Source organism: Protopterus annectens, chromosome 10.part0 (assembly GCF_019279795.1).
Source record: "Protopterus annectens isolate FY-2018-M chromosome 10.part0, PAN1.0, whole genome shotgun sequence".
NCBI classification, from domain to species: domain Eukaryota; kingdom Metazoa; phylum Chordata; order Ceratodontiformes; family Protopteridae; genus Protopterus; species Protopterus annectens.
Window position 1 is genome coordinate 1525462292 of NC_056744.1, and position 17264 is coordinate 1525479555.

A 17264-nucleotide genomic window follows, 5' to 3' on the forward strand; every position below is an offset into this window, starting at 1 on the left:
GTCAGAATGAACAGGCTTCATGACATTAATAGAGTTAGAGCAGTTAATAAGGAATACATGTATGGTCAGAAAGAATTCCCTTAGCTACATTAATAGGGTCTGGACAGTTAATGAGGGAATATATGTACGGTCAAAAAGAATAGGCTTTACATTAACAGGGTCAGAACAGAAACTGTCTTTAATATTTGCACTTTAAGGTGGACATTTTGAGAGATATCTAGTGCAATTTATAATACAAATTATACAATTAAGAATCTGTTTTCATATTTCTGTAAATATATAAATAAACATGCACTCAGAGAAGAATTTCTTGCTGTCATGTGAAAGCTTATCTCTGGCTAACCAAAATGTCATAACAATATATGTCTATGTTATATATTTTCAAAGACATGACAATTTGTGAACGTTTAGCAAAAAAATATAATTCTGGGTTTTTGTGAATTAATAATACATTATACTATTTATGGAAAAGACTATGAATACACTATTAACACCACAAAGAACACTTCTTGCTAATAGCATTGCTATTTGTACAGTTTTAATAGCTTTTTGTTCATAAAATATTTGCATTTATTTATCTTATGCTTCTGAAGCAACAATTTTTCAATATTCAACCCATCCATATTCTGTCCTCCCACTCTAAATAAACAGAATTCCCAGCACTTAGGAACCATACCCCTTAAATAGTTCTCCCGCCGAGAATAACATCCTGCCACATCATCTTAATCGTATTACAGCCTCAGAACATATGAATTTGACCTGCCTTTGTTTTCCCACATCTCCAACAATTACCCTCAGCAAACTTCTCTGCAGCTGTTATGCTGACCTAAGGCATCTATGTATCCACCTCATTTGGTGGTCCCAAACCATGGGAAGGGATCTAAGCGTATTCACTGTCTTAACAGCAGACTCTCAATCTGCCCTGCTAAAACTTATTTCCTCATTTTTCCCATCTCCTTCTTAATTTATCCATTTCTTTCCCATACCTGCTTAAGTAATATTCTGTTTAAGATCCTACACTTTAAAGTTTTAGTCTCACACATACCCATAAAAAGAAAGCTATTTCTACTCTTTTTTCCCCCAAATCTTCCTTTTTTTCCAGAAGTTCTTCCTATTCCTTCTTCCTAAGCCACTGATGTACAACACTTTCCAACTGCTCAAACTGAAGCCTTGCTTTCTCACATTGTTAATATTTCTTTTTAAACCAGGGCCATTCCACAAACTCATTTTTCTCCTCTTCTTTAGATCTTAACAATTGCCCTATTAATCTAAACCCTTTAGAGTGGCACTTATCCCAATATGCCATCTGCCCTGCTATCTGAATGTCATTATTATGCCACAATCCTGGCTTTATTATGATAAAAGTAAAAGCAGGATTACCACAAAAGATTTTAAGAAAACCATTCAATTCAACCGTACAATTCAATTGAAAAACAAACAAATCTGTTAGGGGAAAATATAAAAAAATAAAAAAATGTACAATAAGCTCATTGCATAAGTGTGCACATCCTTAAACTAATACTTTGTTGAAGCACTTTTTGATTTAATTACAGCATTCAGTCTTCTTGGGTAGGAGTCTATCAGCATGGCACATCTTGACTTGGCAATATTTACCCACTCTTCCATTCAAAAGCACTCCAAATCTGTCAGATTACGAGGGGATCTCTTATGCACAGCCTTCTTCAGATCACTCCACAGATTTTCCATTGGATTTAGGTCTGGGCTCTGGCTGGGTCATTCTAAAACTTTCATTTTCTTCTGGTGAAGACATTCTTTTGTCGATTTGGATGTATTCTTTGGGTCATTATCATGTTGAAATGGGAAATTCCTCTTCATCTTCATCTTTCTAGCAGATGCCTGAAGGTTTTGGGTCAAAAGTGACTGGCATTTGGAACTGTTCATAATTCCCTTCACCTTGACTAAAGCCCCAGTTCCAGCTGAAGAAAAGCAACCCCAAAGCATGATATGGCTACCACCATGTTTCACCTTGGGGATGATGTTCTTTTGCTAATGCAAAGTGTTGTTTTTGCTCCAAACATACCTTTTGGAATTGTGGCCAAAAAGTTCAAACTTGGTCTCATCAGACCATAACACATTTTCCCACATGCTTTTGGGATACTTGATGTATTGTCTTGCAAAATTTGGCTGGGTCTGGATGTTTTTCTGTGTAAGAAAAGGCTTCCATCTTGCAATCCTACCCCATAGACCAGACATATGTAGAATACGGGAGATTGTTGTCATGTACTACACAATCAGTACTTGCCAAAATTCCTGCAGCTCCTTCAGTGTTGCTGTAGGTGTCTTGGCAGCCACCCTGACCAATTTTTCTTTTGTGTTTTCATCACTTTTGGAGGGACATCCAGTTATTTGCAACATCACTGCTGTCCCATATTTTCCTCCACTTTTTGATGACTGTCTTCACTGTGTTCCATGGTATATCCAATGCTGTGGAATTTCTTTGCACCCTTCTCCTGACTGATACCTTTCAACATTGAGATCCCCTTGATGCTTTGTAAGTTCTCTATGAACCATGGCTTTTGCTGTAGCAGACAACTGAGCAATTGGCAGGAAAATCCTACTAGGACAGTTGAACTTTATTTGGGGTTAATCAGAGTCTCTTTAATTGATGGCAGGTGTGTGCCCAAGAAGACTGAATGCTCTTATTAAAGGACAAGGTGCTTCAACAAAGTATTAGTTTAAGGGTGTGCACACTTATGCAACCTGCTTATTGTACATGTTTTACTTTTTATATTTATTTATATTTTTCCCCTTAACAGATTTCTTTGTTTTTCAATTGAATTGTACAGGTTATAGGTCAGATTAAAGGTGGGAAAAGTTTTGAAATGATTTATTGTGGTCTCATTTTTATACCACAAAAACCTGGCATTCTAACAGGGGTATGTACACTTTTAATATCCACTGTATATAGATTACATCTCAACTCCACAATCCATTTCAACAGCAGACATAGTCATGATACTGTGACCTGAACATAATGCTGATGGTTCAGTTTAGGAGTGGCCCACTGATGTTATGTCCTCACAAGTATGTACTATTGTTCCACACATGTATAATTGTGCTTCAAATCAGTTGTTAAGTAATAAGTGTCACCATGGTTCTAACATGCATTAATTGCATTTACACTTGCCACTGGGGACACAGACTACCACTGTGCTAGACCAATAGGTACATAGAGTCCCAGTGTGCATCTGACTATGCAACATGTGCATGCTACTATTCAGTGTGGGTCTGTGTTCCATGGGTGTGCTAAAATATACTTCATTGCTGTATAAAACAATATCAGTCTTACTGATACTGGCCTCTTCTACATTGCCTCACACTGCATAGGCTACTCTGTGCAGACATATCCCCATTTTAATTTCTATTCCCACCCAACCATGTGAATTTGTGAAGCTGGCAGAAGTTCAAGTGGGAGCATTTTAATTCCTTTTTTGCAGTGAGCCTGCATATTGGGTCACATGGTACAAATGTGGCACTTATGTCTGCATCAGTGACAGGTTGATTATTTGATCATTTGTATGTGACTGCCCTGCATCCCTGTGTTTGTATGCATGATTCCTATGTATTTGTTCCCATCTATATGTTGTGTTTCCCCACAGTCTGCATATTCCACAATTGAAGGCATTCTGCCATATTACACAGTGCCATGTAACAAGTTCATGTAGTCTTCACATGAGTGTGTCAATGTGCGACCCTGTTGACCACTCGTGGGTTACATTTGTATGATTTCTCATTATAGTTGCACATGTATTTGTGGACTTTCATTAGGACCCACACATTCTGCAATTGTATGGTTTACAAATGAGTTACTCTGTTGTATTTTTGTGTGCACCATTGTCACCTGTAGGCTTGCCACTTGAACATACAGTGATGCAGTACTGCATGACACATTTACATTTCACTAATCAGTTGCATGGTCACTTAAGGCCAACTAATGTAATGCATGCTGCACATGGTCATTTGTCACCATATAATTACTTTATTTCTGCTCATGTATTTCCATGTTTTCCTTCCCATACATGTGCTGAAATGTTGTGTCATATCATTACAGTTGTGACGCTAGTTGCAGAATGTTTGCATGACTCTATATATAAATATATTACTTACTTTGTTTTACACAGTGATGAACCCATGTTTATGACACATTTATTAGTATTGTACACTACTGTATTGTGTGTATAATTTGCCACAAAAGTGCCTTACATGTACTTAGACCTCTATCCTACATACAGTTCACAGCAGATTGCTGCAGATGCATCAGTACTCAGCTGATTGTATCCTGCACTTTGCCCATGTTTTGTTTTTTTGGCTCAGAATTACATATGGATGTTTGGCACTCACTTGCAAATGTCATACTACATAAACTCCTTATGTCCTATATACATTTTATTCAAATTCCAACATTCACATCATTGCTTGCATATATGGTACACCATGTGTGGCGTGTGTGCATTCATATGTGAAGTGTAACTCTACATATCTGTTACAGTTTCACATGAAAAGTGAAGAGGAACTTTACAGCAGCAGCAGGATCAGTTTCCATAAGTAGCTTAAACTTATGTGCACCACACATGGCACTAGTTTGACACAGGTAGGTTCATGAAAGCTTCCAGTTCTACACCTAAACTTGGCTACTGAGAGTGAATATGCCAGTGGTGGATGCTTATCCCCTATTCACATTTTGTGTTTCTTCCTAATCCAGTTATGTTCTACCATCTGACAACTCCTTCTTTCTCTCTCTCTCAAAAAAAGTGGGGTCTAGTCCCACAAAAAAAAATACTGATGCCCTTCAGACCCTCCCTCTGACCTTCTTTTGCCTTCTTTCATGTGAGGCATCTCGCTCTGTCCTCATCAGACTTCTGTACAATTTCCCCCACTCCTTGGAGTAAGTACAATATGTGTGTTCTTCTCTCATGTCCCACTCCCCACATTACCTACTTAGTGATTTATTTGCTGGCAACATTTTTTTAAATTTTTATGGTCTCAGCTACCCACAGAATTCCACAGTATTCCAATATTTTGCATATAATAGGGCCACATAAATAGAATATACAGGTATGTGCTTAGTCAATTGCTAGGTATAGTAAGCTGTGCAACAGTGCATACAGCCTATATTTAATGCATTCACCACAGTTGTATAACAGCATGCAAACATTTCTTTGGCATCTTTGACATATATGTATGCTATTTTACATATCCTATTATTCAATTATAATATCCTATTATTCTAGCAACTTTCTAAGTTTGTAAGAGCAGTACTTCAACTCTGCCCCTATTTTTGGCCCTTTGTCCCCCCATTATTTTAGGTTGAGAGGTATGTATTCAGTTTCCATATACTGTGTGAAGTATTTTTTTTTTTGGGGGGGGCTAAATCATATAATTGAAATTAAGTTAATTTTATTTCATGTCTTCTTTATATATCAATAATCTGCTTATTTCTTTTTAAATTTCAATATCAAATCCTTGGTAGAAATGTGAGCCTTTATTAATCTGTTAAAATTATTAAATGCTCTGCTCTGTGACTCAAACTGCCTTGCAGTACAGTTGCAAATCCAGTTATAAATGCTAACTGTAAGTAGAGTGTTACCTAAAGAAAACAAAAAAAAAGCAGTTTGAGTTACCCGAAAGTGAAACCAAAAGAAAGGCAGACAACTGTTAAAGATGGCTGCGAATGCTGTTTCACAGGAATGTGATGATACAGAACTTTTAACATGTCCTGTGTGCTTGGAATTGTTTATAAAGCCTGTTATTCTGGAATGTGGACACAATTTCTGCAAGTCCTGTATTGACAAAGTTTGGGACAGCAGTGATAAAATGCCTGCCTGTCCTGAGTGCAGGGAAGAATTTCAGACCAGGAAATACTCTGTAAACTGGTTACTGGCCAAACAAGTTGAAGCTGTGATACTGAGAACAGGGAGCACAGAAGGGAATTCTGTAGAAGGCCGGCCACCAAACAGTGCTTTCTGTGTGCAGCATGCAGAGAAACTGAAATTGTTCTGCAGGGAGGATGAGACCCTTGTCTGTATCATCTGTCGGGATTCTGCAAAACATGCTGGTCATAGCTTCTTGCCTGTGGATGAAGCAGCCAGTTTGCATCGGGTAAGTGGATTTGGGAATAAATATTCAAGTCATTGTTAGGGATGATAAAGCCATAAGACATTTTCAATTCTATGCTTATTACCTAAGCAAAAAAATTGCAGTTAATAAAACTGATGTTGGTGAAAGAATTCCATGTAGTGTAGGCTATGTATTTAGCCCCGGTACTGCTGTCTCTCTTCTGTCCCCTGTTCACCTGTTCCCATGTTCTTTTTCCACCTTTGAGGACCTGCATTCCATCATTCTGTCTGTTAATGCATTCCAGGGCTTCGGGACTGTAATCGGGATTTTTGGAAGTACACAGCGATTTGTTCAGCAAATTATATCACCTTCTGGAATAGAGGCTCCTCTCGGTCTTGTGTTTTGTCAATACCAAGACAGTGCAAGTTTCCTTGAGAGGGCATATTTTCACTACTATCAATTTCTGCTAAATATTTCACTCTGCATCTAGAAAACAATTACAGAGTCGATGTAAGGGGTACTGACTGATTGAGTACACCTGGGAATGTTCAGTCAGAATTCCAAAAATAAAGCCTAAGAAGCATGTACAGTGGTGTACTTGGTAAATGGCTGGATAACAATTAAAGGCATCACCACCCTTACTGCATAGTAAAACTTCCTCATATCCATATAGAATCTGCTTCATTCCATTTCCCATCCATGGCTTTTTCATCTCATTTTCCCTTTTATCCTCAGTTCTGTCCCACCTACACGAGGGCACTGTATACTGAGATCACTATGCATGTATCCAATTTCTTTTACTTGTCCTCGTAGGATAGCACTGTGTTCACCCAAACCATCTCTGAGACTCTCTTTTGCTTCCATTCCATTAGCCTGCTGTGTGCCTTTTCAGATATGTCCTCTAAATCTGGGTGGGTATGTTACTCCAAACAATGTGTAAACAATAGCTTGTACAACAAGAAAATTATTTCTCCATATCTGGCACCTCCACCCTTGGCACTACACACTAGCTATATTTTGAATTTGGTCACTGTCTCCCTTTTTAATTGTTTTGATCAGTTTAGAAGTTATTCAGCATACTGGAGTTTTCTAAATGAATATTGGCAGTACACATATGGCCTCGTTACTTATGGGTCTTGTAATTTCTATAATCATATTATCCAAAGGATAGAGAATAATTAGAATGTTACATTATGTTAATGAAAATTCTGCCTTTTCTGGTTAGCTTGCTAGGCTTGAAGGAGTAAACCTTTGGAACAAACCAGCAGATAAGGATCTCTGCATTTGGTGACCTTAATTGCAGGTTTCCGTCATGCAATATTCTTGGGTTTATAAAGTAATTTATGCTCACCATAATCTGGGAATCAGACTTGCAAATGGGGGGGTGGGGTAGGGACAGTGAGAAAGGGTGTGCCACATGCTGTTTTAGCAGTCATGTGCTCTCTGACAATTAAGTGATACAGAGATGTGATGTAGGCTAGGTTATAGAAAAAGACATAGTTAGGAAAGCCGGTGAGTGTACCTGAAAAAGAAACCTACCTGCATTCTAAATAAGTTGTAGACAACAGAAGTGTATAATGGCTAACCTGCATTTTCTCATGTGCTGTTTATATAGCTGAGAGACCTTTTCCAAAAGGAGACTACTGCTGTATGAGATTTGTTGTTTCCCAAATTGTTGAAAACAAACAGAAATAAAAATAAATCATAGTTGCTTTCCAACTAACCCTGCTCCTTGTCTGTTACCAAATGAAGCTTATTTCTTCTATTTTGGCACTAGAAATATTTATAATTTGGGTGAAACCTGTATTTACTCATTTCCTCTCAAAACATAAGAACACACACACACACACACACACACACACACACACACACACACACACACACACACACACACACACGCGCATTGCTCTTCTCCCATATTCTGTCTTCAAGCCCAGACCTAGTGGTTAAGCCAGTGTAGTGAGTGTTACAGACATTACAACAAAACTCAAATAGAAAGAGACTTGACAGTGTTTTCATAGAAGAGCTTATTTATCTTAATAACTGATAGCAACACATTACTTATTAGACTGTAAGCAACTGGCTTAATGTTATTTTTCAGAGTTGCAGTAGTGAGGGATCAAATGACAGATGAACTAAATGGTACCTTCTCTTCTCAGTTTTCAGGAGTAACTCAGAAAGTTTGTAAAGATTCAACAGTTTAATAACATACCACATTCCATAAGAGGCTGCAGATATCAGATCTTTGTAGGCAGTATCACTTCTACAACTCATTATGCTAATAACTAGGCTTCACAGTTTAGTTCAGGGCAGATAGAAGTCTAAAGGGAATTCAAAATGTTGTGTATGTTGTATCTGATATTTATGACTAGTCTCTAAACAAAACTCTGACAAAAAAGAGAGAGAATACTTGTGATTTATCCTCATTTACCCTTTTGTTCATAGGTTCATAGGTTCATAGTTTCATACAAGGTTGCCAGGTTAACAACACTAGAGCCCTTACAAGTCTAGCCATATTTATCCCAAGTTGCCTCAATTGTCAGTGGTTAGGGGAGTGAAGTTCACAGAGGTAAGGGTCTGTGGTAGTTAATACGGACTTCCTCTGTCCAGGAGGGACATGGCACAACCCCAGGAGTGAATTTCCTGTCACCCATCCATTGACCTATGTTGCATTTGAAGAGGGTCAGGGAGGGTCTCTGATTCATGCGAACAGGAAGCTTGTTCCAGAGAAGTGGCAGTCTCTGGAAGATGTATCTATCTCTCCAGCACAACCTGTTCATTTCAGAGGCTAGGTTAAGATCCCTGGAGTGAGTGACCCTTTTGCAGTTTGATTAATGAATGTGTAGCATTTCCATCAGGGCCGAGTCAGAGACTGCCCTGTAAGCCATGCACAGGGCTTCCCTTAGCAACCTGTAGGAGACAGGATACAGTGACAAGACTTTCAGTCTTTCTGTGAAAGACTTGTTTTGTTTACCCTGTAATTTCTAGGTGAGAGACCTCTGTGGTCTCCAATTGTTGCATGTGTCTGGTGAGGTACATGCAAAACAGAGCATTGCACTCAATTACTGGTCTGCCAAGGACCAAGTATAATGGAATTATAACATCCTTAGATCTAGATGTGATATCTTTGCTTATAGGATGTGCCACATAGAAGGATTTCCTTACTACTGTGGATACGTGATGGTCAAAGTTCAGATGGCTATCAACCTGAGTACACAGATCATATACTACTGGGTCTACACTTAGGCAGGCGCTGTATATAATGTAATTAGCAGGGATATTAGCTTTCCAAAAGGGAATAATACTGCAGTTTTTGCATTTAGATTTAATCTGTGGCTTTGACACCAATCATTTCTCTGCGTTAACCTTGTCTGCAGTGTATTAACATCATTGGGGTACTTAATGATTTCTCCCAATTTGTAATCGTCAGTGGAATTAGTCAGCCACAGGCCATCCAAGTTTGCTTGGACTTCTCAGAAATAAATTCTGAACAATAAAGGCCCAACACGGAACCCTGCGGTATGCCACTAGTGACTGGTCTTTTGCTAGAGGTGAAGTCACCCACTTTGACAGTATGTGTCTTGTCAGTGAGCTAGTTGTCTTCCCATCTGGTAATCTAAGGGTTAACTCCCAATTAGGAGAGATTCTCTATAATACCTGAGTCGATGATTGTGTCAAATGTCTTGACTATGTCAAGACAGGTGGTATGCATTGTCTTTTCCTCATCCAGGGCCTTGGTGACTTTCTCAAAGAAGTCAGCCATGTTTAATAGGCATGATCTACCTTTAACAAATCTGAACTGGGTTAGGCCCAGAGTTTGGACATTACCTATGTTCTTGTTAATAAGGTCTCTCTCTTTTTCTAATTTCTCCAAATCCTTTTGGTTTCTAATACCATGATGGGAATGGACCCCATTCCTAAGACAAAGTATGATTAAAGTTCATGAAACTGGTATTGTTTCAGTCTTTGATGTCAGCTCTTCGCAGCACCTGCAATGTGCCCAGTAATGACTTCGTCTGCCATTCGTATGGAGTTACATGGATTGGTAACATATCTAAATACGGTTGTAGATTATTTTTTATAAGACCCGTTGCTCCTACTACTATTGGAACTGTCTGGGTATCTTTCTTCCACATTGCTCTCATTTCTGCCTGCAGATCCTGGTATTTTATGACTTTGTGTCTCTCTGTGAGCAAGGCACTATAGTCACTGGGTGTGATGATTTCAATGATCAATGCTACTTTTGTCTTCTTTTCTTAGACTACTATATCCAGTTTTCTAGCATCTATCTTTGGAACTGTTGGTAATGGGTGATCCCATGTGATATACAGTTCATCATTTTCTATGATGCCTTGTGGCTCATGTTTCCAGTGTTTCTCAGCCACTTCGATACTATAATGTTTGCACAATCCCCAGTGCAACAGTCTCACCACATTATTATGCCTTTCAGTATATGGTCCTTCTGCCATTAGTGTGTCAGAACCAGCAACAAGTTGTGCAACTGTTTCCAATTTGGTTTTACAAAACCTACATTTGTCTGTTTCTCCCACATGTTCAACAGACTTTGTAAACCAGCATGTACGTAGCCCACTATCTTGGGCTGCTAATATTAACTTTTCATTTCTTGGTTTGAATTCACCTCTCCTTAACCATCCTTGTGTTTGTTCCTGATCAACATGAGGTTCTTCCAGAATTTTCTATACTTGCAACTATATTTATGCTTTTTCCACATTTTTTCATGGCCTTGCAGATAAAGCTAGGAAAGCTTATCAGCCTATTATTGCCAGAGTCAGTTGATGGTCCCCCTTTGTGCAGAGGGATTACTGTTGCTGTTCTCTGTTGTGCCAGAATATAACCATTTCACAGGCTGTGGTTAAACAGGGATCCAAGTGGTCAGCTAGGCCATGTTTTGAATTGTTTAAAGGCAACCTGGGATGTTGTCTGGTCCCATTGATGCCATTTTTTTGGCCTTGGAGAGTGCCAAAATGACCTGCTCTCTTGAGATAATAGGCTGAGTAACGGTGGTAGGTATACTCTGGGGATGACTGGAGAGGATAGGTGGTGAAGTTTGCTGAAATCTATGAGCTAGCAGGTTGGCTATTACCTGCAGGTGAGTATGGGTGTTTCCACCCACAACCAGTTCAGTGCATTGCTGGGTATTTCCCTTTAGGTTTTAGATGTAGTTAAAGAATACCTTGTGATTATCCTTAGCTAGGGAGGCAATTTGTGCTCCGCAATTAGCTGTCGAGGACTTGACAAGATCTGTAATTTGTTTGTTTAAGCTATAAAGGGGTTTCTTCCTCTGCTGAGCCAGTTCCCCCTTGATGTTGGACATTAGTTTCTTTCTTTTGTTGTATAGCCTGTTTATACTAGGGGGTCCACCAGAGTGACTCTTTTTTTGGTAAGGCCTGGTGTGAAGGCTGCAAGACAGCCAGTTAGAATTTTGTAAATAATCCTATGTCATTTGTAAATCCACAGGCTTGCCTTACAAATGTAAGAGAACTATATGTTATGATTAAACTGTATGTTATGTGCTGGGCTTCAAAAATGTAACCACAGTGCACTCTGCTGGAGAAGAGCAAAAATGTATATGGACTATATGCCTATGCAAATGGATATTTTCATAGTAGACGTTGGGACATACAGAGTTAACTTGCAAACTCTGAGAAAATAAGTAAAGAGTTTATAATTTGCTGTAAAGTTAGTTTATCTCAGCTAAGAGACAGGCTGTCTAGGCTAGGGGCTTTTTTCTATTGTCTGGAAACAGAGGTAATTGCAGGTTTCCAAGGTAATTGTTTTACGATTTCCAGTTTCAGGAAAGTGTCTAAGAGATAAGTGTCACCTTCTAAGCGATAACTATTTTTTATAGACACATGTTAAATTCTGTTGGTACCTGTTCAGCCTGGGAACTAGATGCAGGTGTCAAATACTGATGTCATCTAGCTAACCCAGCAGTAATGTGTATTAGTAATTTAAGAACTATCTCAGAGAGAAAGTCTGTGCATTTTGAATTTTGTTCTGGACCTGTAATCATCTCTTCAGCACTTCTCATCTATATCTGCCTGGCTCTCTAGTAAGACATTTAGGGCATAGTATCTCTTAAGATAGATAGGAATATAGCAAGAGTAGTCTAGATTTTTTTGTATTTATGTGAGACTGTTCTGCAATGTTGTTTTAAAGTATTTCCTGTGATTCTGAACTCTGCTGTCAATGTGTTGAGTTAATGAGTATTGTCTTGTGCTTTTATTATTTATTATTAAATATAACACCAAACAACCAAATGCAGGGCTGCTATCAGTCGAGGCAGGAGACTCACTTTAAAAGTAAAGTAATCACAAGCCAAACACCAAATTAGTGACTCTCCAGTGGCAATAATAAAAAGAAGTCAAATTAAATCCAACTCCAAGAATGCAATGCACTCAAAATAATAAATATAATTTATTAGTAAGCTGTAGCTTTAAGCCAAAGGCTTCTCTTATTACAAAAAAAAAAAAAAAAAAAACACTTTTAAACTTCATTGGGGTTGCTATTGGACGGACAACATTACATTACTTGTTATATTGTGTTTTGTTATGTTAAAAAGACAAAGGAGAAAAAAAAGCACAGCATCAATATCTTAAAATGAATGAAAATCAAAAAAATAAATTGAAATTTAAATATGTCATTTAATAATTAAATAAAAAAAAAAAATATAAAATATAAAAAAAAAGAAAAATCATAGATGAAAAAAAAAACAAAACAAAAAAAAACTTTCAAAACAAAGTACAACGCGTTATTAAGCGTTTACAAAACCAGTTAACAAACTACAACTACCAATAGCGGTGTTGTAATCTTAAAATCACAGAGGAATCTTAATCACACTTCCAATTCACTCCGTCATTTCAATTTACTTCATCTACTAAAAATATTACATTATCTACCATTCACACATATATTATCTCACATACATGTGTTACTAATCTAAGAATTGGAAGCGTAATATTTTTTGGTTTTTCACCGTCAAATCTTATATATACTTATCCACCAAATAAGGTATACTTTACATTATCCCACGCAATAAAACAAAAAAAATATAAAAAAAAATAAATAAAAATAGCAACTACAAAACCCCACGGGTCTCATTTTGTTGAAGAGAAAAGACGAGACGGGCAGAAACTTTGTATGTATGTATGTTTTGTATGTACAACCTTTACTGCTAACAGCCTGTTATAACTAAGAAGATGTTAAATTCAAATGCGTTGCTCTTCTGGTAAATGCCGCATGCGTTTATTCAGCTAAGAAGTAAAAAAAAATCATTCTTCTAACATAACAAAATAGAAATACAACATACATATATATCACAATAACCATTGCATGCCTGCAAGCATATAAGCAGCTCCCCTGCAATTTATAAATACCAAACAGAATCAATTTATAAATACCAAACAGAATCTCAAAATGAAAGTAAAGTAAAAAATAATAAAATGTGAGAAATGAAAAAATAAGATGTGAAAAATGAAAACAAAATAAATGAAATATGAAAAAGAAAAATAAAAAAAGAGAAATGAAAAAAAAGAAAAAAAACAAAAGGGGACCGACATCAGGGAACACCCGTGACACATTAGACATCCCTAACAGATGACAAAAACTAAGCAAGTATAAAGCTCAATATGACATCCACAAATCATTCACTTCATTCACCTATTGATTGAGGTGGGTGGGGTGTTTGGGATGACATATATATAATGCTAATATAAGATTGAGTGTTGTGGGAACACACACACAATCTGACACAAATACAAAGACAAGCATTATATGCACTTAAAAGATGATAGCTCTATGCAAAAAGACCAGATAATACAGGTGGCGACAGCTCATTAGAATGGGACTCACTTGACAAAATAAAAATATACAAAGGGTATAGCAACATGCATCATGAACAAATCTAACTACAACAAAACAAAGAAATAGAAAATGTATATAAACATAACTTAATAGAAATACTAGTTGACTTAATATACACACAACTATACTACTTTATATGACTTACCTCAAGGTGGATAATCCTATAATTATATCCCACAAATACAGAGAGGTCTCAAGTCCCATAATCCTAAATTCCACCACCCCTACAGTGACTTGCAGAACAGGAGACTCATTGTGAACAGGCTTAATGGATTTATTTGGAATAATTTCTTTTGAAAATGTCAAAGAAATTTGGAAAATTTATGAAGAAAAAATCTCTTAGATTTATATTCTCAAACCTTAAGAAACTCCTGAATTAGAACAACTTTTTTCACTTTCAACACTAGACGTGGTCTTTTTATAATGTTATTAGAATGTATCACTTTACTCACAAATTAAGAATGAGAACTGAATAAAGTAAATTTATCGATGACAAAAAGTTGATCTCAATGCATTCTCTCCAAAGAACTCTCCTTAGACTCAACTTTTGCATTTCAAGAAACTATATTTTTACTATTTTTACAGAAGAGCTATGGGCACATCTTGTGGAGGATGGCAATAACTTAGTGCACATAGATGGCGGTGATGTTCACCTAACCTAGTGATGGTTTTTTGGAAGTATGTTATATTGGTAGTTGTGGTTGATTTTTTGGATCTTATTGGGTTTTTGTGGTGAGCCTCCTTAAAACTTTTCTTTTTTATATTACTACTATAACTTCTCCCAAAAAATTAAAAATTTCTCTCCTTAAACAAAACAGTCTTTCATTTATTCACTATGGATTTCTCTATCCAGGATGTCAATTAATAGGTCAATACAAAGGAAGTATCCAGGAGTTAGGACATATTTATAGAAATACATAGACATAGTAGCTTACAACAAGAAAACATACAACAGTTGAAATAAAAAGAGTATCTGACAAATGTAAACAAGAAAGTTATAAGGGTTGAATTGAGAATAATCAAATAGAAGAAGTTAGAAAGAAGATTAAAAGAAAGGATCAGACATAACCAGCCACAGTTTTAGAAGTAAGACAAGAATCCGAATTTTTAAGAAGATACATCAAAGATACAGTGCTGAAGCAACCGACACCTAAAAAAAAACCGTGAGATTTTTAACTGACAGAAAGTTTTTAATCTGAAAAACAGAAACTGAAATCTGGGGTGGAAAAAAGTCAAATCAGACAGAGATTAAAAGAGAAGTAAAAGTGATTTAGTACTGAAACTATGAAAAAAGTAGAAAGAATAAAAGTGAGATAGTAGGCCCATAAAATTAATGGCCGTAGAGGCCAAATAAAGATTTAAAAACACTTTGTACCTATAAGAAACTAAATGCACAGAATCAGGATTAAAGATGCCATGAAAAATAATATACAGACAACACACAAAGCAAACTGCTACACTGACACATTGTGGAAAAAGTAATGAACATTGCTAAGACAACACTTGTACAACATTGTTAAAGTTATTAAATTGCAGAAAGAAACCTAGTATAAGAACAAACTTACTTACAGAAAACATAAACTGTTATATAGGGGCTACAACACGACCAGAGAACTATAGAGAAGGGCACATAACACACTTAATTTTAGAAACTTCAAATTCAGACCAATAGCAGCCAGTCATAAGGGATTAAGGCAGGTAGTGTAACCATAAGAAAACCTTGAGATTAAGATAAAGTGAGGTAGGTGATTAGGATGGTAGATTAAGAGGCAATAACAACCAGTAGCTAAAAACGAAAGGATAAAGGTGTATTACATGATACCTTCCTTTTCTTATGAATAATGCAATTATACAACTAATAGTTAAAGTACAAAATAAACTTTTACGAGATGATAAACTTTTGCTAATATTGTAATCATTGTAGACATAAGATAAACACTTTTTTACTGTTCTGAACCATATAGAGAAATATGTTTTGTTTTTATTATCATATTTTGTAGGACATATAGAGTTTCTAAAATAAGGTTCTTAAAATATAGACTCAGAGGAATATTTCAGTCCTCAATTTAAGTACAGAGCTTCCCATCATTTATCATTTAAACTATATGGGTTTACAGCTAGTGACTTAACTATATTTTCTCAATTTGAGTGGTAGTGATTTATATTGTAAGAAGTATACTGCTTTAAGGACTAAGATCTTATTATCCTCAACAGAACATCAATATTATTAGATATGACACTTTTATTTATATACTTTTTAATTATATTAGTTGCCCTTAAGTTAAATCACAGATTTTTAAATATACACCCTTTTTAGATATTTTTTAGATACAGCGATATTTTACATGTGCTTAGTTTTTTTGTCATATACTTAGATGTCTAACTCCCCCATGTTCTATGTGTTTATGTTCACCCCTGTATATCCCTTTTGTTTTTCATGTGTTGTTTGTTTCATTTTTTTGGCTTGTTGTTTTCCAGAGTTTTTTGTTTTTGTTTCTCTATATTCTTGTTCATTTTTTATTTATTCTTTTTTTTTTTTTACTTTTTTTAATCTTTTTGTTTTTACTTTTTTTTTTTTTTTTTCACTTTTTATATATTTTTGATTTTCTACCACATATTTATTTTTTTCTAAAGCATATTTGAATTGATATGTTGTATTTAAGCATGTCTTCTGTTATTGATTTATATATTTTATATGCTAGCTATGTATATAAATAAACACATTTTTGTAGGCATACGCTAAAGCATAATAAATTCCTAGCATGTCTATTTTTGAGAATTAAGTTGAAGTTATAAGGAAACTGAAATAGCTACAAAGATTAAAGTTAATTCTTTCGTATCTAAAGCATACAAAACAGAACTTGAGACTCTTAAGTTGTTTCTGCGAAAAGTTTTCTTGTAGTCTACTTTTAGTTTGTCCTAGTGACAATGAAGTTTGTTTCATAATGGGTCCTTTTGACAATAAAGTATGTTTTCATGAGTCTCTTGTTTGTTTCTATACCTTATTATAGTTTTAGTTTATCAAAACTCTTTCATTTTATTGCCACTGGAGAGTCACTAATTTGGTGTTTGGCTTGTTATTATTAAATATATTTAAACCTTTTAGTTGTGGCTGGTTTTGTGTTGAGATATTTAAGCTCTTAAAGTACCTGCATTGGTAGTTGGTGAAACTGTATAGGCCACTCCAATAGCCTTGCTGTTGGTCACACATATTTAAATAATAGTAACATCATACAGTAAGATTGGGCACCCTTTGGGAAGGGCCTTATTAGCTGATAAGTAGTGGTTGGTGACAGTAATTT

General features: G+C 36.1%; 1 protein-coding gene across 1 annotated transcript in view; it reads left to right on the forward strand.

Moving 5' to 3' along the window:
* Positions 1–5682: 5682 nt before the first annotated feature.
* LOC122814327 (zinc-binding protein A33-like) overlaps positions 5683–17264 on the forward strand; it is a gene marked incomplete in the record, with an annotated part of 538577 nt that continues 526995 nt past the window's right edge. The window contains 1 exon segment of the mRNA XM_044086914.1: positions 5683–6120. Coding sequence (XP_043942849.1) covers positions 5683–6120 — 438 coding nt within the window.